General features: G+C 42.6%; 1 protein-coding gene across 1 annotated transcript in view; it reads left to right on the top strand.

The window, feature by feature from the left end:
• CDH23 (cadherin related 23) overlaps positions 1-24,387 on the top strand; it is a 394,671-nt gene that overhangs the window by 79,093 nt on the left and 291,191 nt on the right. The window contains exons 4-6 of the mRNA XM_083740685.1: positions 3,939-4,081; positions 7,129-7,176; positions 8,622-8,714. Coding sequence (XP_083596811.1) covers positions 3,939-4,081; positions 7,129-7,176; positions 8,622-8,714 — 284 coding nt within the window. The remainder of the gene's footprint in view (positions 1-3,938; positions 4,082-7,128; positions 7,177-8,621; positions 8,715-24,387) is intronic.

Raw genomic sequence — 24,387 nt, 5'->3', positions numbered from 1 at the left:
GCAACAACTCTCCCTGGGTGGTTTCTTTAAGTAACCCTCCCCGCACCCCATAAACCCTGTCTTTAGGGGCCTCTATCGTTTATCCACCTATCCTAAGCTCCTAGCTATGGGCCTATTGTGGTGCTGCTGCTCCTTTCCACAGATGCTTTGTTGTCTTGCTTGGTATCTGGCCCTTTTTTATTATTTTTGCTCTCTTCTGTTTCTGAGCGGAAGAATCACACAAAGTGATGATGGAAGAGAGACTCCATGTGTACTTACAGCAAAAGTCTTGCCCGAGGCTTACAGCCTATATAGTTAGGTACTGCACTAGATTTTTTGTCATACTGCTCAAGGTTTCCATGTGATCAGGATCCGAACTGGGTTTGATACACCTCTGCCTTTGATACACCTCTGCCCCAGGACACTAGTGGATGGAAGCAGCTACCTCAATTCACAAAACCAATGTCCTATCACAGTGGTCTATCACAGTGGTCTCATTGTGGCAAAGTTCCCTCGTAGTTCTTCCATAGTTGTGTGATCTCATAAATGCACTATTTTTAGTGAAACTGAGAACACCTGGGGGGAATTGGAACATTAATTCTCAGTAATTAAATCACACAGGAACATATTTATTAGACAAATTGTAGGCAAACACAGCCTTTTGGTGGCGCTTCATTCCAAATCTGATTATATCCATCCACACTTATCTGAATGTTTTGTTGGCCTTATTCCTATAACTGTTTAGAAGATATTGAAATTGGACAAATGTTAATGAGTTGACTCATCAAAAGCTCATGGCATAATTGTATCTTGTGTCTGGTCCTGAATTTTAAGATCTCGGCAACTGGGATATTGGAAATCAGATGCAAACACCTTTTTATTGCCGTGAAGAATATGTTTCTGCCTTTGGGGGAAGAGAAGGAACAAAAAACGAAAGCCTGTGGTTTCTGACGCAAATAAGAAATAGACAACATTCTCATCTTAAAGTTTCAAAAAGTACACTTTCAAATGAATTATTTCAGGAGAAGTCACTTGCAATTATGTTTGAGTGCTGTGCTGGTTTCTTTTTAATGCTAAAAAAAAATGATGATTTCTGGCAGTGGGTAATTGTTGATGAATGGATAAAAAGTGATAGAATTACAGGTTTGGTGACAGCTGATGGTGGTGTAGACTTGGCATCCTTTTATTATCCACAGGTGTTCTGTTTCTGAGCCTTAGGATGCTCTGTTTTTACTGTAATTGTTCCACAAGACTGTCTACACTTAACCCCATCTCCATTGTGCACAGATTCCACAGTGTAGAGGATTCTTCCAGAACTTGAGATATGTATTAGATAGCAACACCCATGTTTCCTATAGCGCCTTATTGCTGCTGTTAGGGAAACGGTGGCTAACCTATGGTCCTCCAGTGTGATCCTGCAAGTTGATGGTTTTGCCAGGGATCGCCCTTCGGCAAAGATTGGGGGCAGACTATCTTGGTTTTGCACAATCATTTCTCCATCCCCTAATTGGAAGGAGAGGTGAGCCCCTGAGATCTTTCATTGATACAACACAGCTCTCCCCTGGTCCTACAGTATCAAAGCCAGAAAATTCAAATAGCCACAGCATTTCTCTGCTTGATAGTTCTCTAATTCCCGGGGAGGGAGGAATCCAATGTCTGAACAAAGTGTTAATAATACAATACCTTTCTGTGACTTGAGCTGCACTGCATAATTCTTCCTCCTGGATTCAAGTTATAATTAAGCACAGTATAATTGAGTCAGGCGATTTAATGCTGAAAACAGTGGGCTGCTTCTGATACTTAGTACAGCTATACTTGGTAAAAGAGTGGAACTGCAGCCACCCACCTTGCCCAATGTGAGTGCTCTAGGCTCACCAAAAATCTAAGCATGGGTATCACATTTTTAGAGTACGGTACCTGTGTGAGAAAGACCTAATATGTGCAGTCTAGGCATGAAGTGTGCAGCAGACTTAAGAACACACATTTAAAAGGTTCTGATGTTAAGATGGAATGGGATAAATTTGGATGGCAGTCCACATTGACTGTGTTTGGAAGCAGTGCCAAGCCATAGTTTAAACAGTGTGCACAAAGTTGCCCCTCTCCACCATGCCTCCCTTCACCTCTGTGGTCACAAGGAGGGGACTGGAAACATCAGTTTCCTGCCTTTTTATATTATGCTAGAACTGGGATGAACTGCAATTAGTTTTGACTATGGTTTGTCTGAACAAACCAGGATCGAAAACTGGATTCTTTGGAAAACCATAGTTAAAACCATTCACACTTTTTCCCCTGCTTGGGCATAGTGATCATTTGAGGTTAGTTGAAAACAGAAGCAAATGCTTCCCATTGCCTCATGGTGACACTAAGGGAAGGAGAAGGGAGAGGGGAGTCCCCAAATTTCAGACTCATTCATGTAGCACTAAAACCGTCATTTTAATGTGTAACTAATATGCCATGAGTGTGGAATCCCAGCCCTTTCCCCCATTTTTGTGGCATCCTACTCTTGCAACCTCATGCTGCTTTCCAATATTTTGGCACTACCTTGTTTTTAAGTGTGGTCCTGAAAACCATATGCATATATGCATTCTTGGTTGTGATACAGCCCCCTCCCAAAAGATGCCTGAACATAATTTCCACCCCAAACTTCAATTTTTATGAAAATACAGGTCCCAGTGAGTGGAGTGTGCAAATGCTACTGAATTGGGGGAGGGGTTTCTATTGGTCTGAGGCTGATGCTATCTCTGTGTTCTGTTGCCGAAAGTCTTGCCTGCCCATATATATTTTTTACTCAAGAAGATGCATGTATGCCTTTCAACTTTCCTGAGATTGACTCAGCTGGAGGGTCTGCCTCACTTCTGAGCTAATTTAGCTTTCCCATGTGTAGCAATTCCTTTCTGTCAAAAAAGTGCAGTTTCTTCACAAAGTGCCGACTCAGCAGAGCAAGGTTAACTTCATGAAAGGAAACAGTTTTTTTAAAATTTTAGGAGTTTGCCACGGAGAAAGCCCAAATTGCTTGAAAAATCTTCCATAGAGTAGGAAACAACAATGTTAGAAGCTGGATAGCGAGTTTTCAAAATCCAGCAATTGCTTTACTGGGGTGGGGCGAACTAGATGATTAGCCAAGGGCAAGAAAAAAGATGCCCAGCGGCGTTTTCAAGTCTAGCAAATTTATGATGACAAGAGCTTATTTTCATAGATACTGGAGGTAAAAGAGTGACAGCAATGTACAGTAGGAGGGGAAAAAATCTGTTTTATAGTGCAGGATTAAAGGCTGCTTTCATATATTACATTGGCTGTAAACCTGGATTTTCTATTTGAAAGAGACTTGTAGAAAATCTTTGTGCTTTCATGAGTGCGCCTAAATACTACATTTGCAAGCACATGTTGATTGCATTCACATGTACACATAAGGACAGAATTTGTGAAATGGTGCTTGTGAAGCTGTCCCATTAGAGATTGCTTACTTATAAGACTCACCTCCTGCTCAGGTGGTTTTGTAGCACAGGGCTTCAGAAGGGGAGCTTAACAGTACCGGAATTGGTGCCTTAAGGCTGTTGTTGGGTGGAAATAAGCTGAGAAACGGTGTCCCATGACACCCTTGTAAAATGCAGTCTTCCCTCAGCTCAGAGACCATGGCTGAAGACTACCAAAAGTCTTGTGGTCACAATTTTTTTCAAGGAAAATGCAAACTCCAGGTGGGGGTGGTTATAAAGTTGATCACCGATGGAAAAGCAGTGTGGGGGAAGGACTGTGCAAAAGCAGCACACTGGAAAATGGTTAATTACTAGGGATAGGGTGAAAATTTGAATCGAGGGGTTCTCAATAATGCTAGTACCCTGCTCAAAATTCCCATGGACAGAATCTGAGGCAGGCACAGCCCACCTTGAGCAGGTTCTCTGACTACAGATTCTCTCCCCACACCTTTCTCACCAGCTTTTGTTTCTCTTGTGTCCTTGTAGGTTCATCGGTGACACAGCTGCTTGCCCGTGATCTAGACAATGACCCTCTTGTGTTTGGAGTTGTTGGAGAGGAAGCAAGCCGATTCTTTGCTGTGGAAAGCATGACTGGAGTTGTGTGGCTTAGGCAACCATTAGATAGAGAGGTAATGAGTGCTGTTTAGCACTAAATATTACTGTGTATCAAGACTGCAGCGTGTTTGTATTCAGTGATGTAAAGGGAGAATATATGTGATACACACACACACACAAACAAACAAACATGTCTTCAGAGGTCTTCTAAACATCAGATAGTTTTTTATTTCCTTGATATCTGATGGGAGGGCATTCCACAGGGCGGTCGCCACTGCCGAGGAGGCCATCTGCCTGGTTCCCTGTAACCTCACATGTCACAGTGAGGGAACCGCCAGAAGATCCTCAGAGGTGGATCTCAGTGTCTGGACTGAATGATGGGGGTGGACCTGCTCCTTCAGGTACACTGGGCTGAGGCCCTTTAGGGCTTTAAAAGTCAGCACCAACAATTTGAATTGTGCTCAGAAACGTACTGGGAGCCCATGTAGATGCTTTAGGACCGGTGTTATATGGTATTATAATCCTACCATTTATTAATTTCTAGGGTTTGGGGGGTTCCCCCTCAAATTTATAGCTGACCTGATGGTATTGAAGTAGCAATACTAAGAAGTGTCGACATCCCAGGCCTTATATGTTGCTGCTGTTGGCTGTTTTTCTGCTCCGTACAACCATTTCTGGAGGTCATGGCCTCAGGTTGCAAAGACAACCAGCACAGCAAAGCCATGAGAATCAGAGGCACAGATATGGCAGTCTTATACTGAGTTAAGGAGGGGAGAATTGGTCAGGGAGAACATAATTGAGGTGGGTGTATGTTCAGGGTGCCTCCGTTCTGCATGCTGTCATTTGAGCTGGGGTACCTGCATATTTGAGCAACCTGGCTCTAAATATTTGCTCAGTCCTTAGAGGATTATTACTTAATTGCTTCTTTGCTGTTTTTCTCCTTATTTAATCGCCATGCCTCATGGTTGCCAACAGAACAGAAGCTACATAATTTCTGTGCAGTATTTGAAAGAGGAAGTCAAGCCACTTCTAGGAAGGAATGCCATTGCTGCTCATTCTTAATATTTTAAAATTACCCACCATGTACTCAAAAGCACCTTCAGGGAAAAATGGCAGTCCTTTTTTCAATAAAGGGTTCAGGTAGGTAGAATTAACAAATCATGCATATTAAGAAATAGCTGAAAAGCTAGGAGGAGAAAATAAAAACCTACCACATTGGAATAGTGCATTCCAAGTGTCTTACACACTTCACATACCTTTTTCTGGGAGATAATTATGCAGTGTATAGAAAATAGTTGAATAATTTGAGAGGGGCAGAATAGATTGCACAAATGAACGGGATCCCCAATACAACATAAATGGGGGGGATGTGCTAGCTAGAAAAGCAAGGTGTATGCTGTAGGATAGAGTTTTGCCTGAAGTCTACTCTGTCCGCTTGACTAATCTCTATACTTGCCTGTCATTTTCATGTTCCACAACATTCTCCCTTTAGGTATCTTTCACCACTTTCACCCCGTCTTTGTTACACTGTGCAAAGGGGTGGGGAAAGAAAGGTGTGTCTGTGTGAGAGAGAAATAATGGAAGGAATGACAGTGTCTCTTCCCTGAGACAAATGGATGACGTCTCCTTTATCCTTGGCATTTGGCTTTCACAGGCTGGCTGCAGGCATTGCCTTGAGGCAGAAGCTAAATTCCATGTAGGCCCTTCTCAGATCGCATTAGCCGAGTGTTCATGGGAGGACTGCACGTGTTTTGGTAAACTGTCCTAACACCCCTCCCCCCCCAAAATAAACAGTTATTGTGGCAAAAAAAGGGGGGAGGTGCAGGTCTTGGCAGTGTAGATTCAAGTTACCGACTGACACAAAGCCTGAGTTAGAAATCTAGTAGTTCACATACAGCAATTCCAGACTCTTATTAAATTAATTCCATTCAAATGAGCTATTAGTCCTACATACTGTATAGGACTAAGTTGAGTCAAGCCGCTGACTGTTGTTACAAGAATGAGCTGCAGGCGCATATACTTCTCCCTCATCTTTGCGTGAGCAGGAGGGAATGAGAAGCTTTTTCTTATTTGGGGGAAACTGTGGTTTGCTGTTTTGTTAGAATGTGGTAAACCATGGTTTGTCACATATGAAACGTGAACATAAGAAGAGTCCTGCTGAATCAGACCAAAGCTCCATCAAGTCCAACATTTTCTCACAATGACCAAAGAGATCCCAAGTAAGCTTGCACATGGGGCATGAGCTATGAGTTCACAAAGTGGAAGCTTTGCTCCCCTTGTAGCAAAGGAGAGGCAAGAGGAAGAGGAAAATGAGCCTAAGGGTCACATATTTTGTTCTTACAAATGAGCGTTTGTCATTACCTCTGAATTCAGCCATTGGTTAAACTGAGGTATACTGAACCACTGGGTGAAACTGGAGAAATGCTAGCAAATTTTCTGGGTCATGTCATCCTTTTGATACAACTTTGAGTAAATGGGGCACACTGATTTTGCCACCATATTTTCCTATCAATATTCAAGCTCAGGAAATTTGTATGTAATTTGAACGACTGTTAAGATAAATGCTGCTAGTCCTGTCTCTTTCTCTTCCAGAGTGGCTAGGGAAACCCAGCCAGGTGGTTGGGGTATAATAATAATAATTCTCATTCTTATTATTGCATGCTGGAACATTCCTGGATGAAACATGCATACTGTTCTATTTCTTTTTCCACAGCTCTCAGTGCAAACACTAGTACTAATATGAACTGTTATATAAAAGATGGTGGGAGGAGTCTGCAGTTAAGAAAGTTGAGTCGCTCTCTTCTGTGCACTCTCTGGTTTTCATTGATATCCTGTCCAACCCTTGGATTAGAATGCTTGCTACCAGTGAAGGGTGCAAGTCAAGTTCCATCAAGACTTGCCTGCCATTAGGTCACTCCCTCCAACTCCCTCCATATTCTTGGAAGACTATATATGAGTATTGCAGTTTTGTGATGATGTTTTTACAGTTATTCCCGGGGTGTTTCTTCAACTTCTTCCAGGTCGCAAAAGCATGTAATTATATTCGGCTCAAATCCAAATCCTTCTATCAACAGACTACCATTGTGGCATCTCTAATTACATCTTTTTCTTCTCGTTCCAGACTAAGTCAGAATTCACAGTTGAATTTTCTGTCAGCGACAGCCAAGGGGTAAGTGTGACATTTGTTCCATGATATAAAATGGAGAGAAGCATAGAGCTGATTTTGATAGTGTGCTCTGTAGGGAGGAGATTAAAGCTGCCGCAGTCCCTCCCTGTTCCTGAAGGAGCCCTCCTTAGGGATATAGGAGCACTGTATGCTTGTAGCAAGGGAAGTACACGGCAATGTATGAAATGGTGTGGAAAAATACCCATCTGTTCCCTCATCTTTTTACATAAAAGTGTGCGAACTTCAGAGAACAGAATAACACTAAACTTTTGGGTTTGTTTATTTTTTGCTACGTAGGAGTGCATTTTTTTTTCTCTCCACAGGAATGTTTTTTTCCCAAATGTGTAAGTGTGAAGGAAGAACTGACAGATTTGAAGACCTCAGGGAGACCATTTTTGTGGCCAATTCTGAAAAGGCTTATTTTTATTTTATTTATTACATTTGTATACTTACCTTCATCCGAAGATCTGAGCTGTTCACAGCATAAAAATACAAAATAAAAATACAAAATACATAATAAAAAACAAGCACAAAACAAAACAATAACCCACCCACAATGCTTGTAGAGAAGCAGCTAGAAAAATGGTTGAAACAGAAATGTCTCATTATGCTACAGAAAATTGTAAATGTTCAACATTCTGGTAATATGTAAATAGTCAGATGTGAGACTTATATTCCTTAATTAGTGCTGTTCTGACTCACAATTTTGACTATTCACTTGTTAAAGAGAGAGCTGTTTTCTGATAGCAAAGCTACAGGAAAAGTGGATAAAGTATTTCCTTCCATCAGGAATATTTTCAATTAATGAAATAAGGAACACCTTTCAAAGCAAGCATTTTGGGTTTTCACGGTGCTTAGTCTAATCTTTGTTTTTGTTTTTAAAAGCATTATTGGCTGTTCATAATTTAGATTGGACTCATCGATCATGCATTTATCTTACTGTATTTCATTGTATATGATACTTTTGTTATTATGTTGTTGTTTTACTTGAGTTCTTCAAATTAAATGGTGTAGAAACAAAACTGCCTCCTTCAAATAGGGATACATGTGTGCAGCAAGCTCAGGAGCAAAGAGGGATACAAATAGTGGAAGGTTGTATATATTGTCCAATTCCCCACCCCAAATTCACAACCCCAATCCTGAGTTCCTGCCCTCTGAGCTCAAATCAGAGCCCTATACACAAAAATTATTTCAGCCATAAAATATGGCCCATCTCAAATTGACCACTGAAAGGATCTTGAATTGAAGAAGAAATGGGCTTAGAACGAGCACCCATTTCCCCATTGATACCCAAATCCTCCTTCTCTGCAGTGAAGGGCTATATAGGGTTTCCTTGCTAATAACAGCAATATCTGAAAGGCCTTACAATTCTGCATATCATATGGCAATAGGGGGGAAATGCCACCAATATGAATAACTAAAATCTGTTCTAATTGTTTGGCTTGCAGGTGATCAAGGGGTCTGTGAATATCCAAGTGGGAGATGTGAACGACAATGCACCAAGGTTTCACAATCAGCCATATAGTGTCCGTATCCCTGAGGTAGGAACTTTATTTTCTCTTTTGCTTGGAAGAGCTTCCATTCCTAAGGGGGGGGGAAAACAATTGTTCCAGTTGATTGGAATTGGGTTGTTTCTCCAGTTGCTCTGAAGTAAGGGTGGTTTCTTCTCTTCATGTGGGTAGAGAAAAGTATGTTCAGTGTTGTGGGACCATTTGTACATAAAAACCTTGTATTACTTCTCTGTCATTATGCCATGTTCCTTTCAATGCCATCCGCCGCAATAGTATTTATTGCCATTGAGCAGTTCTGCAAACCTGGTCGTCTGGAGAAAACCCTTTGTGTGTGGGTGATGCTATTTTGGTTACATAAGCATCTGCAGAGATAGAGGGAATGATAACTCTCTTCTGAGAAATATAGTTTGATGAGTGTTCTGAAACTTTTGTGCTAGATATCCCCTCCCCCAACCCAATAACTATAGTTCACATGATTCCATAAAACGTGGGAATAATTGTCAAACCAAAGTGTATAGGGAAAACATGCTTGAGATTCAGAGGGGGTAGATCTTAGTCTCAATACTGTTTTTGAAAGGATGGAAGCAAGATGGCGTGTGTGCCAGTCATCTGGCACTTGGCTGGAAGAAGACTTCTGAAAGGTTGCTGTTTGTGTTGGTGCAGATAAAAACTAGTAGATGTATTCCCCACAGAGTACTCTCCGAACATGTTGCTGCGTGAGGGACAGTTGTCCAAGGCTACCTTTGCAGTCCTAAAAAGTGCTGCTGCCAAATAGGCTGAATCTATTCTTTTGTAAATGACTGAATATGTACCAAGCCAGTTCTATATGGTTCTCCCTTAATGCAGGGGATATGTATATACCTGGGAAACATCCCATTTTGAGAAAGAGAGTTGGGAGAGAGGCATTTTCCAGAGGAAATGGAAGTAAAAAAATATAGCCACAGGCAGGTTTATTAGGGAGTGTAGAAAAACATGGTACCATAGGAATGTCACCAGGACCTGACCACACAATGTTCTTCAGTGCATCTGCAGTCAAGTAGCAAGTAATTTTATATTGGATTCACTTCCCTTTTCAGATTCTTCCCTAGATCAGAAAAATTTTGTTTACAGTGAAAAAAGTGCAGGTTGCAAGTTGAACGGGAAGTATATAATGTGGCCAACACCCTAAATATTGAGAAATCTCTAGCTTCAAATACCGTATTTTTCACTCTATTGGATGCACCGGACCACAGGACGCACCTAGTTTTTAGAGGGGGAAATCAAGGTAAAAAATATTATTGGAGAGGCGCGCAAGGCTAAAGAGGAAGCCAGGGCAGCGAACAGGATGGATCGCGCTTGCTGCCCGGCCTTCCTCTTTAGCCTTGCACAGCCTCCCGCGGCTAGAGAGGAGCGCAAGGCTAAAGAGGAAGCCAGGGCAGCAAATGCGATCCATCCCGCTCGCTGCCCTTGCTTCCTCTTTAGTCTTGCGCAGCCTCCCCCCCGGCTGGAGAGGTTGCGCAAGGCTTTTCTACAGGAGGGAGAAGGGACTGACTGGCAGTGTCAGTCCCTTCTCCCTCCTGGGAAAAAGCCCGCAAGAGCCGTGCGAAGCTTGTGTGGGGCTCTTGGGGGCTTTTCCTGCCTGCCTCCCCCCTGCATTCGCTCCATAGGACACACAGACTTTTCCCCTTAGTTTTTATGTCGGAAAAAGTGCGTCCTATGGTGCGAAAAGTATGGTACATATTAAATTCCCATGTGGATGAGCCCTTAGTTTATCGTTTCTGTGCATGCATATTCTGCACAATTAAGCATCTTTGCACAGTCCTCTGATGTTGATTTCTGCAACCCTTTCCTTGCTTGAGGCATTCTGAGCATTCTGCTTGCCATGCCCTTTAGTTAGTCTTTGCCTGCCCAGTAAATTTAAAAGTTTGGATTTGAAATTCTTCAGCAACCAATCACATTTAAATGAACAGTCATACCAATTAGTATCCACCTTCATTCAAAGTATCTTTTCCATTTGTGTCTTGGTGTTCATTTTTGATCCATCCAGATGGCTTGGCTAATTTCTCTTTGAGTATCAAACTGAAAAAGCTTTTTATTTGGTATGTAAAAGTTTAGATGTTGAAACATGACATTGTGACATGGATCACCTCCCCAAGATGCATTTTTTATCCACAAAAAAGGAAAATTAAATATACTTATGAGAACTTGAAATAATTGAAAACTTTCTAAGCTGTTTCCTGTTACTATGAGATTCATCAGTTTACAAGCTAATCACCATTTCTGATGGATTACGTTCACTCATCACCATACTACTCTTGTTTTTGTTACTGTTCTCCGTGTACAGAGCTTCCTCGCCTGAGTTTGTTCCTTCGGGAAGCTTTGGTTATTTCATGGAAACACTTGGACAGGAGGTGGGGGTGGGCAAAGATCAAATGATTATGTAATGCATGAAGTGGCAGAGAGATGAGAACTCTTATCAAACATTGACAGCAAATTGCAAGTTACTTGTGCATCCTCTTTCCTTCCCCAGCCACCCTTCTCTGTGATTTCTGAAACTACACTAAATTTAAATGAGGTGTTTTTTTTCTGTCGACCATGGGGTAAACTAGATTAAAAGAAACAGTATTCTTGAACCCAACCAAACTTATTTGAGCAATTTTTGCAAAATGCCCAAATGAATAGATTCAATTTGAAACTGTTGCTTGTCACACTGATTCTCTCCAGGCAGTTCCAAAAGTCAATGATGCAATCAAATATTTGTAATAGAAGAATTACAAAGGTTGGGGAGTACTTTATCTCAGCTTATCTTTAAGAAATTCTTCAAGACTTACAAAAGATTATCCAGCACTAACTTTCTGCTGTCATAGCTGTCAACCGTCCCTTATTTGGTGGGAAACTCCTTTAACCCAGTGCCGTGTCCCGCTGCTGTCCCTTATTGATGATGTCCCTTAAATTTCCCGGGTTTCATGCTCGCCTCACTCGCTTGGGAAGCAGCAGCTCGGGATCCTCCGCCATGAGAGAGAGCACGCGCACGAGCTGCCGCATCTCCGTCTCTCCCTTTTCCCCCTCAGGGGCACATCGTTAAGAGAAGGGTGGCGGCGAGTGGGCAGGCAGCCCCTCTCTTGCGAGACTTCCGCCGCGCTGCTGGGGAAGCTGGAGGCAGTGGCTGAGGAGATGGCCTGAGGGAGGAGGAAGAGGAGGGGATGCGGAGGGACGCAGAAGGACGGCGCCGCAACCGCCTCATGCCGGGCTCGCAAATACAATCATGGGGCACTTAGATTATGCCTGGAACACCGCGAGAGGCAGGTTTTAATGCTCCGCCTGCTGCTTTTGTGAACTAAACTGCCTCCATGCACCCCACCTGCTAAGTGCCCACAGGAGAAAATTTGGCATGTGCTGTAGCCCCAAGATAAATTGCTTCGCTTGACTGCAATTTACCACTTTGAACTAAAGAGAAGAGGTCTGGTTATAGATCAAGTCTGGTATGGCCTTGCATCAACTTTTTAATATATACTGTATATAAAAACCATTTTAATTATTTTCTTTCCCTGAATTCTAAGCCCATTAATCAGAGATAGGGATACTTTCCACTTTCTCGCTAGATCTCCCTAGTTTAGTTTTTCTGGGTTGTAAACCATCTTGAGGTGTGATTTGGGCAGAATCCGTTTCTGCTGGGCTAAGCGTATGTATCTGTTGAGCGAGAGAGGGAGCGCTGAGGTAATTTAGAAGTACAAATTATTGCATTATCAATGGTTCATTAATAAGCTCGCTACTTGGTATCCTGCTGAGATTAGACTTTGATCCTTTGCCCTACCTTTGCCAGATGTGTAAGGATCCTTCATTAGTCTGTGTGTGCTAAAATTGGCCAGGAAGCTAGGTTCATCTGTTTTAGAATGACATAAATTATCTGAATCGTTCCTTTTAGACTGCCTTTGAGTCAGAAGCAGCACATGTCTTCTCCTAACAGCTAGGTTTTACAGCAGCCTTGCTTTTGAAGTCTGTGGTTTGGACACAGAGAAAGGCGTGTAACCTTTATTCACTGATTCAAAACAGGTTTTCTTGCCAAACCTCAGTTTTTTAAAATGCTGTATTTTTGCATGAGCTCAGAATTTGGGGATCTTGAAAGTGGGGGGGCACCAAAATTATCTGAAGTACAGATCTGTCCTTCTAAAAAACATTTATCTAGGTCTAAAATGACTTCCTGCCAAGTAATTTGTTTCTATTTAGGTAAGCCCTTTCCTCTTTGCCTGCTAACTTGGCAATGCTAGCATCCTTTAAATTATGCAACTAGGGGAAATTTGTGTAGAAAATAGGGCAGAACTTGACATCTTGAAGCTTTAACGAGGGGGCCCTTTGGAAAGGCACCTACCTTCTCCATGCTGAGTGGGTACATCTCCTCACTGCTGCCACCATTGCCCATTTGCTTGTACCTATCTCCTTGTGCCCAGTTCGCACACCTGTGCAGAGGGAGAGAGCAAGGCAAGTGGAGAGGGATACTTCATCTCCCCACTCACTTGCTCAGGGTTGGGCAGGTGAATAGGCAGAGACACCAGGGGAAGAAACAGCAGGTTTAGGGATGCTCAGAGTTTGCTAGTGGTCCCTCTGCTTGGGTGTGGACCCCAGCAAGACGATCAACAATCCCAACCCCAGATGCTGCATATCACAGTGTAGTTTCAAATATCTCACATGTGATAATGAATGCAAGTCAGTAAGTTCCTGTACACTAGTATCCCTTTCTTGGACAAACTGGGATGAGGGTGGATAAGAGGCTGAGAGAACAGTGGTTTGCTGACACTCAGATCATAATAAGCTCCTTGCTTAATACTGAGTAGATGAGGGGAAATTTGGAATGGGACCATCCCCCTCCCCATTGTAAACCCCATATTCATGGTGGCAGTTGTCTAGAGCAAAATGCCAACATAATGCTTCACCTGCATTTCATCACCAGGCTTAAAACATTACGCTGTTCAAACTATGGAGCTATTCAGACATAACGTCAGACTACGTTTCAACATAGAATGGGAACCAAAAGTGCCGTCAAGCCTTTGAGGTCCTGTTTTATGGTCATGAATTCGAGGAGGTGCTTGAGGGTGCAGAGTGATGCGGTGAAAGTTGCTGTTCCAGAAAGCAGCAGTGGTGCTCCCGACCTGCTTGTTTGTTTGTTTTTGCATAATTTTATTAATCTAGATTTTCAAGATAGTCTGCGAAAGAGAACCATGAAAAAAATATAAAACAGTTCAAAACATCAGAAACAAAAGCAATTATCGTAGCAACAGTAAAAATACAGAAACCAGTAGATATAAAATCTGAAGCCATTTCCCCTCCTATCTCTGTGGAAGGATTATATGTCATAACATAGCTTCCTTTGAGGGGCATTTTTGGGAAAAGGAAATGTTGAGCCACTGTAATTCGTCATGGTGAGAATAAGCTGTGGGCTTGTGCCTTTTTTGGCTCTTGCATGGTGATTTCTAACTTCCAATCCTGATTGGTTTCAGCCAAGCAAACTAATCCAAACAGATGGTTTACATTTGTCTGTGAACTAGGACTGCAAAGCATCTTGCCAGCATGAAAGGACGAAGGGAGGGAAACACACACCCAATGGCCCCAACCGCAACTGTGCCTCATTGTCCCAGAGGACAATACTCCATACTCAAAAGAACCACAAAGTGGTCTTCCAACAGGCAGTTTATACAACCCAAACATGGGTCATGGCCAGTCCAAGGTGATTCAGTTTCCCTTGCCCCTTTGATGGTGAGGGGGGGGGGGGGGAGAGAGAGAGAGAGAGAGAGAGAGAGAGAGAGAGAAACAGACAGACAGACAGACAGACAGACAGACAGACAGACAGAAGGGGAAAGGAAGGGAAAGCAAAAAAAATAAGAGAGAGAAACTAGGGTTCATAGGGAATGGGGGTAGGGGAGAGAGAGAATCAGAAATGCACATTCATTTATGGTAAAAAAATGAAAAGTGTGCCCCCTTTTCAGGTTGCTGGTCACATTGGATCATGTGTATGAAAAGAATGAAAACTACTGCTTAGAGTGAAAGAGTTTAGCAAACGTATATCTGGTGGAGCTTTTTCTAATACGGGAGAAAAGCCACTATCCAATAGTGCTGCCTCCCCACCCCCCACCCCCCAGCCCTCTCCTGCTTGCCTTTATAATACCAGACAGCATGGATAAGCAGTAGACGGGCTGAGGTGGGAACAGACAGCTGTATCGCAAAGATGCCTTTGCACAGACTACTAATTAGTAATATTTGTAGGCACTGAAAGCAGTTTTTTCTTTGTTTTGCTTTGACATGAATAATCCTCTCTGTTGCAGCACTTCAAGCAAAGGGGTAGAGCGGTAGGGGAAGGCTATTCAAATTTAGTGCTGTTGTTTGGCAGCTGGAACATTGGGAAAAAGATCAGCGTGAATAAGTGGAATGCAAAATAAACTTGCCTCCTAAAATACTGATTTAGAATATGCATAACACTGCTTTATCAAGTGAGCTTGTTTGGGGAATACAAATTGTTTAGGACTGGGAGAGGCACTGCGCTTTGTGAGAGAAGGAAGAGAGATTTTATGACCGGTACTTGGACAGTTGCATGATGGAGGAACTGGAAACACAGACTGTGTGTTTGGCATAGTCGGAGCAAAAGTGTATGGCAGTGTCAGGCATTCATCCTTAGAAACACAAGTCAGATGAACAGAGTCAGACAAGATGGAATTGTGGTAGACTAGAAAGACAGTCCAAGCAGATCTGAGAGAACAATCACATGTAGTCAGAAGCCAGGTGCAAATAACAACCAGGTGTTGGGACTCAGGTGTTGGGCCAGGTGTTGGGACTCATACCCAAAATGAGTTTGGACTTGGGACCTAAAGGATATACACATCCATTAGGAATTCACCCTGATTCCACATATGAACACCCAACACCCAAGCAATGGTGGAAGCTAAAGAGAAACCAGCCAGGTCACCAAGGAAGTATGTTAACCCTAATAGGTTAGAGTTGATAATGTCAAAATTTTCAGTAACCATTTGCCTGTCATCCAGAAGTATTACATCATCCATGCATTCCAACAGAATTATTAAAAGATCTGTCGGTAGCTCATAATGAGAATTTTTTAAAATTTCATTCATTATCAGCCCCACCATCTATTTCTGATTTTGGGGAGGCCCAAATATAGAAATGCACAATGAAATGTGCATCACATCTCCCAACATTTATCCCTTGTGTTAGCATAAATTCAACTTAATCTCCCTGCTGTTAAGTACCGCCTAAACATTAATTTGATAAAGAATTCCTTAAGGTCTATGCAAACGTGTTTCCATATCCATATCCATGTTTGGAATTATTTCAGTTTCTTAGTAGCATGCAGGTGAGCAAGCAAGAAGTGTGGCTGATTAGGCAGCCAGGCAAGCTGCTTAAAGGAGGGTGAGAGGCACTTTGGACAGTTCTCTGAAATGGCAGTGGAGTGAAGCAAACTGTGAGGGAAATGGGTTGGTTTGGGGTGAGCGGTGAGGTAAGTGAGTGGGATGAGAGAGGTATAAAGCGAGGGGTGGGGTGTAAAGGAAGGAGGGGTTGGCCAGGTGTGTGGGGAGGGGGCTTGGCAAAGAGGGGGTCAGCCAGGGGGCGTTGGTGAGAGGAGAAAGCAATGGTGGCTGTGCCTAGTAATGAATAAAAATGATGTTAAGTGTCCTTTTAGCATCTATATTGAGATTTGCAGAGGGATAACTATGCTACTTTCTTTCAGCAAAGACAACAAAGAGTTTTATGGCACCATAAAGACTAAGGGCTCTTGCCAAACTGGTCTTTTAATGTGTATTCAGGATGATTTGTGCTCTTGATGCTTATATGCTTTTATTAAGTATATTCAAATAGTAGCAATTAATTGATTAGCAGGCAGATGATGCTCAGTTTTTTTATTTTTAAAAATTGGTTAGCAATCCTGACAAAATATACCGTCTGGGGGAGGGCAAAGGAGGGGTTGTTTAGTAATACTTATGCTCATAAAATCACATTAGACCATATATTGTGCTGAATCACTTCCCTAGTCATGAGTCCTATTGAATCATTGCACGGGAGTCTTTTGCCTTTATTTGTTTTTGTGCTCCGCTGTGAGTTCCATGACAAATTAAGACCTGCCTTGTCTTAATTGCACATTGGCTACTAGTGTGAAATAGCAAAGCAGAAGTGTGTGTGTGTGTGTGTGTGTGGGTGCATGCACGTGTATTTGTAGTAAGAGGATCTCTGACCTTCACATAATCCTGCTCTACAAATAATTATGCGTTTTCCCTCCCATGCAGCTCACTTGTCGAACTCTTAACGAGGCAGCACAGATCCTTTCAAGTCTGTAAAGAAAGGGGGAATCCTACTAGAATTGGCAACTTAATTCACCAAGTTGGCCTCGACAGACCTCATTAAGTTCCCGTGTATTCATTTCAGGCTAATGGCTGTCATGCTGGCTGCTGTTTGATTTTCTGTAATGGACTTTTATGGCTTTCCAATTTGCTACAACGTGTTTGCCTGTGTCTGTGCCCCACAGGGCAGCTCCAGTGTGTTAGTCAGGCACCTGTGCACTAGCCATCCTGACCTTGAGGGTTTATCCTTCTGCTGTTGCTTTTCCTCTGTAGCCTTTCTTCTTCGTATAATCCCCTCTCTCAGCACTTTCTCACTTTAGTATTCCCCATCCGGCGGTTTTCAAATTGCAAGGGACATAATCCAGCGATCTTCCTCTGTTCCTACATGCCTTTTGAAATGGATGAGTAATTTTTTAAAAAAAAAATTACAATCCCCAAAGCCCTTCTTTACGCATGTGCGTGAGCATGTATGCGTGTTCCTGCATGCTTGTTTTTCATTCATGATTGTATTACTAGGTACTATTAGTTCTGGTATCCGTTAAGCCAATTGTCCTTCTTTGCCCCCTTTCTTTTTATTTAACTTTGAAATGGTGCGCTATAGTGCAGCACGAAGTAAACTTGCCAAAGCCCAAACTTCCATTTGGTTGGCCTGTCTCTATGGTGCTTTGGCCATGCACACTGGCTGACTAGGTGAAGAACACATGAAGAGTGCGTTCTTTTAAGTGATGCCATAGGCAGCTCCTGCCAACCTAGCAGTTCGAAAGCATGAAGTGCAAGTAGATAAATAGGTACTGCTCCGGCAGGAAGGTAAAATGGTGTTTCCGTGTGCTGCTCTGGTTTGCCAGAAGCGGCTTAGTCATGCTGGCCACATGACCTGGAAGCTGTACGCTGACTCCCTCGACCCATAGAGCGAGATGAGCTCCGCAACCCCAGAGTCGGCCACGACTGGACCTAACGGTCAGGGGTCCTTTTACCTTTTATAGGCAGCTCCACTCTTGTTTTTAGAGGTTTTTCATCTTCTTTTAGTAGCTGTAGGTTCTGTATCCTCTGTTCTTTTGTTATAGCTACCTTTATATGAGTGTGTGTGTGTGTGTGTGTGTGTGTGTGTGTGTGTTCATTTTCATTAATAAATGTTACATACGGTGACATCTTCATTAGTGTCTTTTTTATCAGGCTTTTGAATCAAGAATACCACCACAGACACTTCTGAAATAGCAACTTCCTCCCCATCCCCCCATCCCCCAAAAGTACCTGTAGCTTGACAGGATATATTAATTTATACCAGGGTTCTGTTTTCAAGAGGCTTCCACTTCATCTATAACCATTCCCATATTGATTTCCTGAGAACAGGCTAATAAATCATCACTAAGCTCTCCTGGTTTGTGGGTTTAGTTGGATGAACTGCTAGCAACTCTAGATTTTCTGGGGGCGTGGATCTTTTCATCCTCATGAAATGCTTTTGGAAGCTATGATTTCTTGACCCAGTCGTCTCCAAAAGAAGCTGCATTAACTTCCTAGTGGTGAATAATATTAAAGATGATGATGATGATGATGATGATGATGCCTTGATTCTTCGACCAGTTTTATTAGGTTAGAACAGTGGTCTGTCTGGCACTGCATCTTTTCTCTATCACGGGTCAGATAAAAATGATTTAGCAACGATTTGAAGTGTTGTTAATGGAGAACTCTCTTTCCAGCCATTCATTTCTAGTTTCAGTCTTTATTAAAGAACTAGCAGCATTGTCCAGCAACTCTTGTCTGTTTTAGCATCTTAAAATAAGTGTTAGACCAAAACTGGGATAAAGGTTTTGTGTGTTGTATCTGTGATAGCATTTTCAAAAAGGATGGACTTCTCAAACGGTGAATTCTTAAGAGGGCTGCTCGGATGGAAAGGCCCAGCAATAGATGAATCTCTTTGCTTTCCAATCAAATGGTTCTTCAGGAACACAGTAGCATAAGAAGCTGCCATATACCAGGTCAGACCATTGTCCATCTGGCTCAGTTGTGTGAACACTGACTGGCAGGGGCTGTCCAGTGTTTCAGGCAGGAGTCTCTCCTAGGCAGGATATACTTGGGATTGAAATTGGAGCTCTTCCGGATGCAAGGCAGATGCTCTAGCACTGAGCTGCAGTACCTCCCCAAAGAGGGAGTTCTTGGACAAGCAATGTGGGAATTAATCTAGCTTCCCCAAGTCTCCTGAAGACCCCAGGTGAGATAGAGATGAGAGGACCTAGAAGAGAATTGGACAGGAGTCTTTTAAGTTTCGGGGAGGGGGTCTTCCTAAGAGAAGTGAGAGAGTTCTTAAGGGAATCGAAGGTCATATTGCAGCCATTGTTCATTGTGGTATGGAAACTGTTTTTGTGGGGGGGTTTTGTCACAGGGCTCATCCGGACTTTCACTTGACCTTCACCTTTGCCCTGGGAAAACCAGATCTTTATTGCTGAATTGGAGCAAATGTCAATTGAGTTTTCTGCGGATTGACATTTGCTGTGATTCAGCTCCAAAGCGTGGGTTGTCCTGGGGAAGAAAGTGGTGGAGCAAATGGAAAACTGCTCGGACCCATGCTTTCTAGGCACGGGATGAGTGGAAGTGTGGGCGAGCCCTTAGTGTTGCAGGTTTTAATTGTGTGTGCGCTTTATATCACGGTTAAAAGCATGCAGAACTGTGAATAGAGGCAATCATGGGACAAGTACCGAACCCATACCACACACTAAATGCATTGCTTCTACCTTCTAGGATCTACTTGGATGCACCTATCTACCTTCAACTTTCTGAAACAGAGATCTGTCTCCAAATTGAGTTAATTATCTGCATATCATCTCCTTTTCTGTAGCCTACTTCCCAGCCTAAATCAGAACTTTCCAAACTTTTCTTGTTGGTGACACACTTTTTAGATATGCATCATTTCGTGACGCAGTAATTCAGTTTTACTAGCAAACTGGAAGGTTAAACGAACCCCTTTTCCAGCCCTAGGAGGAGCACAGGGAGCATTCATGTGACACACACACACTGCTGCCAACACACTAAAGGATCACGACACATAGTTTGGAAGGCTCTGGCTTAAATGCTGGTCCTAATCTATGACAGAGCTGGATGACAGGAGGAGCTTCTACAGTGGTGCCCCGCAAGACGAATGCCTCGCAAGACGAAAAACCTGCTAGACGAAAGGGTTTTCCGTTTTTTAATGCGCTTCGCAAGACGAATTTCCCTATGGGCTTGCTTCACAAGACGAAAACGTCTTGCGAGTCTTGCAATTTTTTTCGCTTTCCCCCCTTTTTCTAAGCTGCTAAGCCGCTAATAGCCTTTTAGCCGCTAAGCCTTTAATAGCCGCTAAGCTGCTAAGCCGCTAATAGGGTTGCTTCGCAAGATGAAAAAACCGCTAGACGAAGAGACTCGCGGAACGGATTATTTTCGTCTTGCGAGGCACCACTGTACTTGCTAAGGGAAATGGAAGTATAGTCACATAACACATGGAAAGGTCAAGGTCTTTGGCCAGGCAGCAGTCTATTTTTTCAATGCTCTGTTGTACCCCCAACTCTTCCTAGATTACCTGCATGTGTTAGTTATCAGGAACACGGAAATGATTTGGTATCTTACCATTACAGCTATTCACTTCTGTAACACCACAAGACCTATTCACAGTGAAATTTCACAAGCTTGTGGTCGTAAATTTCCCTTGTTAATAGCCTTAGGCTACTGAAGTAGCATTTCTCCCTACACCCCACTCCCCAACTGCAAGCTCTTATTTATTTTGCCTTGCTCCATTTCACCTCCCTCTCCCCCAGCCCCCCCCCTTTCCATCACAGTGGTGGCAGATTACATTGCTCTTGATATGGGAAAAGGCTGGCTAAGAAAGTGTTAAAGAGCCCATATTGTAATTAAAATTATTATTTTGTTTTAATGGTGATAATGTTCATAATTACATCAGTTTCCCAGCTGATCAAACCCTGGGAGTCTTTGGAGGCCAATATAATTCTATTGCAGGGGCCTGATGTAATGAATATGAAGTAGTTGGAACAAGTGGCCACACTTTGTCCTGCGTATTAGAGATTCAGCAACATACTGTAGGCTACTTCTTCCTTTCCTCTTCTACTCCACTTTTAAATAAAGATCTTGTAGATTGAAAAAGCTGATAATAGCTTTGGCAGGAAAGATTTCTTCCTACGAGAGCCACACGAGAGCCAGTGTGGTGTAGTGGTTAAGAGCGGTAGTCTTGTAATCTGGGGAACCGGGTTTGCATCTCCGCTCCTCCACATGCAGCTGCTGGGTGACCTTGGGCCAGTCACACTTCTCTGAAATCTCTCAGCCCCACTCACCTCACTGAGTGTTTGTTGTGGGGGAGGAAGGGAAAGGAGAATGTTAGCCGCTTTGTGACTCCTTAAAGGGAGTGAAAGGCGGGATATCAAATCCAAACTCTTCTTCCTAATGTGGTGCTGTCAGCCTGAATGCTGCCTGCTCTCCTTTCTCTTTGTATTTCTTCAAGAGTGCTTATGTATATTGTTGTACATGTTAGATCTTCACAAACCGTTTACAACAATCAGTTGATTTCAGAAAACTTTTTCTGGCACGGGAGGCCACCTCTTCTATTATGCAGTGGTGAACCCTGGTTTGTCATTGAGCAACTAGCCACTGTTCCTTGACGAGTGTACCTGTGTGGCGCACGCATTTGAAAACGCGTGCTTCTGGCATCCATTCTTAAAATATTGGTAAACATGTAAAAAAAAAGTGAACAGTGAACCAGCTGACAGAATATTCACAACGGGATAATTATTTTCTCTTACGTATTTGGCATGCAAAAAGTACTTGTTAAACTTTTAAAGAAATTCTCTCATATTCATACCATCAGCTGTGAATATTCATGTTCAGATTCTTTGCAACAGCTGACTCCTCATACTATGTTTTGTATTCTAAAAGCAAAGCCGCAAAGACAGTGCATATGCCTGGAGTTAAAAATGTAAAATGTTTTATTTTGCATGCAATCACTCATGCCTGAAAAATTGTCATTTGTTTGCTGCAAATGTTTATGCAGATAAAACTCCCATCACACCACAGTCATTCATGAGAAGTGGACACTAACAGAGGGTGCAATTAGGTATCATTAATTTTGCACGCAGGTTACTCAGGAGGTGAGGGGAGGTGATAATTCTGTGCTTCAGAGGTGAAGGAGCTGATTCTCCATTACCCATACCGATACATGGTAAATTCTATCATTAAAGAGAGGAAAAAGGGGGGGAAGGTTGTGAAATCATCTTTCCCCATATGTACCCACTAGACTGCTTCTACCTGCAGAACTGGCAGTGCATAACAGGTGTCGCATAAATACCTGTTCCATAGTTGTAAGAAATTGATTTTTTTGTGTGTGGCAGCACCTACACTTTGGAACTCCCTCCCTATTTACATCAAGGAGGTGACTTACTGTACTCTTTTCAGTGCCTGCTTAAAACATTTTTCTTTAGGCCAGCCTACCCAGACATGATTATGTTGTCATGATTTAATCATTATTTTTTTACTGTTAATTTTAAAGACCTTCAACTGTTTTAACTGTTTTTATTGGTATTTTAATATTTCTTGTAAACCACTTATTATAATTTCCGTTTTTAACAAAATACACAAATCATTCTTGCTGTATTTCAAAGGCTCAAGGTAAGTTTAAGTTCTCCAGGAGAACAATCTCTAAACCCTGGCTGGACAGCAGTTAAACATGACAAAGTGGCATAGTCACTGACACACCTACAGCCCTGTTGCTTATGCCAGCTGGGGCAGAAAGCATGGGGCAGGCAAAAGCTGTGGCAGCCTGGAACTGGCGTGGTGTTGGGACGCAATGCCATCAAATGAATCCTCATATCAGGTCTCTTGAGTTTAGCCCAATAATTTAGTATTCCTCCTGAGGTGCCTTGTGAGTAGTCCTCAACTATTTCCCCACTGGACTTGAAAAGCAAATCCTGAAAACTAGACACCATTTTGCTGATCCACATATCACTAGGGCAGGTAGCTGGAAGAAGGGCTGATAGTTAAAGGAACAGAACTATGGGCATTTAAAGGCATGCAACAAGAGACTGCTGGTAGAATCCTCCTGAGTTTAGCATCCAGGTGACTTGGGGGAACCAAACCTATTCTACTCCTTGCTATATAACAGCTAGTTCAGTTGTATAATCTCAGTCCCTGCCACTCTTCTCTGAGGGAACCAATAGGTTACCCTTCTGTGTTACCTGACTACTCTTCTACCTGCCTGATGTGGTTGCCTTCCACATCTGTCTCCTGCTTGGTTCCATGACAAATATCTCTGGTGGGGAACCTTTTTATGAGCAGGGCCTCATTGCCTTAGGGTAAGCTCTTCTCTATCTATTTCATAAAATGTTTGTTTCATAAAATTTATATACTGCTTGACTGGAAGGGGGACACACCCTCAAAGTGATTTATTTTACGTACACACTCTCACTTTGCCTGGTGGGATGGCAGCTGTCCAGTGACTGGATTATGAGTAGATGTAGTTGGGTCAGGTGACGATGGCTAGTAGCAAAAGGGGGACACTGAGGGTCATATCATAACCAGCAGCAGACGCCTGGGTCTTGCAAAGCGAAGTTAGTGATTACTGTTTTGAACTGTAGCTCTCCAATCAGGAATTTGGGGAGGAGGGCCCACAAAGGCTTATGTTTTGAGTTTTCAGCTTAAACAGGAATGTTTGGTTATACATAAAATGAAGACCACTCTGTTGTCCTCAGCATTGATGATGCATGTGGCAGAGTGGGACTTTCAAGGTTCCTGATAGGGATAAAGTAGAAGAAAAATGGCAACTTGTTCTTAAAAGCTGTTTCCCACCCCCACTGCTTGTAGAAGACCCAGCAATACATTTGGGAATTTTATCTTGTATCATTCATGGCTGCCATATAATATTGTTGCCGAAATGTAGTCATTCATTTTATTTCCCACTTCAGTTAGCGTGCTGACAGATTCATGTGTTATTATAAATAAAAGGATAGCAGTGCATACTTCTGACACTGGTCACAATAGAATGTTTTGAAAACTTTTGTGGAAGATCCGTGCCTTCCAAGCCTTGATGGCACGATAAACATTTCCCTGCTTCTTTAGCAACCTTTAATTACTTTGCAATATTAGGTAGTGAAAAACAGAAGGCAAGTGGTGAGAAGAGGTTGTTCTTTCCTTTTAATAACCTTAAATGGAAGCATTGTGTCTACCTATTTAAAAAGCCATCTCTCCCCCCCCCCCATTTAAGATAATGTGTTTGAGAGGATGTTATTTCATCGGTAATCGCTGAGTACAATATCCCTGAGAGAAGCGACTTACCGCTGCTCCCTCACCCTCTTTCAGTTCTAGCTTGCCTGTGATCCTTTAATATCGGACAATTTCCGTACTATATTGTTGTT

Source organism: Podarcis gaigeae, assembly GCF_964106915.1.
Source record: "Podarcis gaigeae genome assembly, chromosome: 5".
In the NCBI taxonomy this organism is placed as follows: domain Eukaryota; kingdom Metazoa; phylum Chordata; class Lepidosauria; order Squamata; family Lacertidae; genus Podarcis; species Podarcis gaigeae.
The sequence above is the reverse complement of the archived record's forward strand: the minus strand, read 5'-3'. Positions and strand labels throughout refer to the sequence as shown.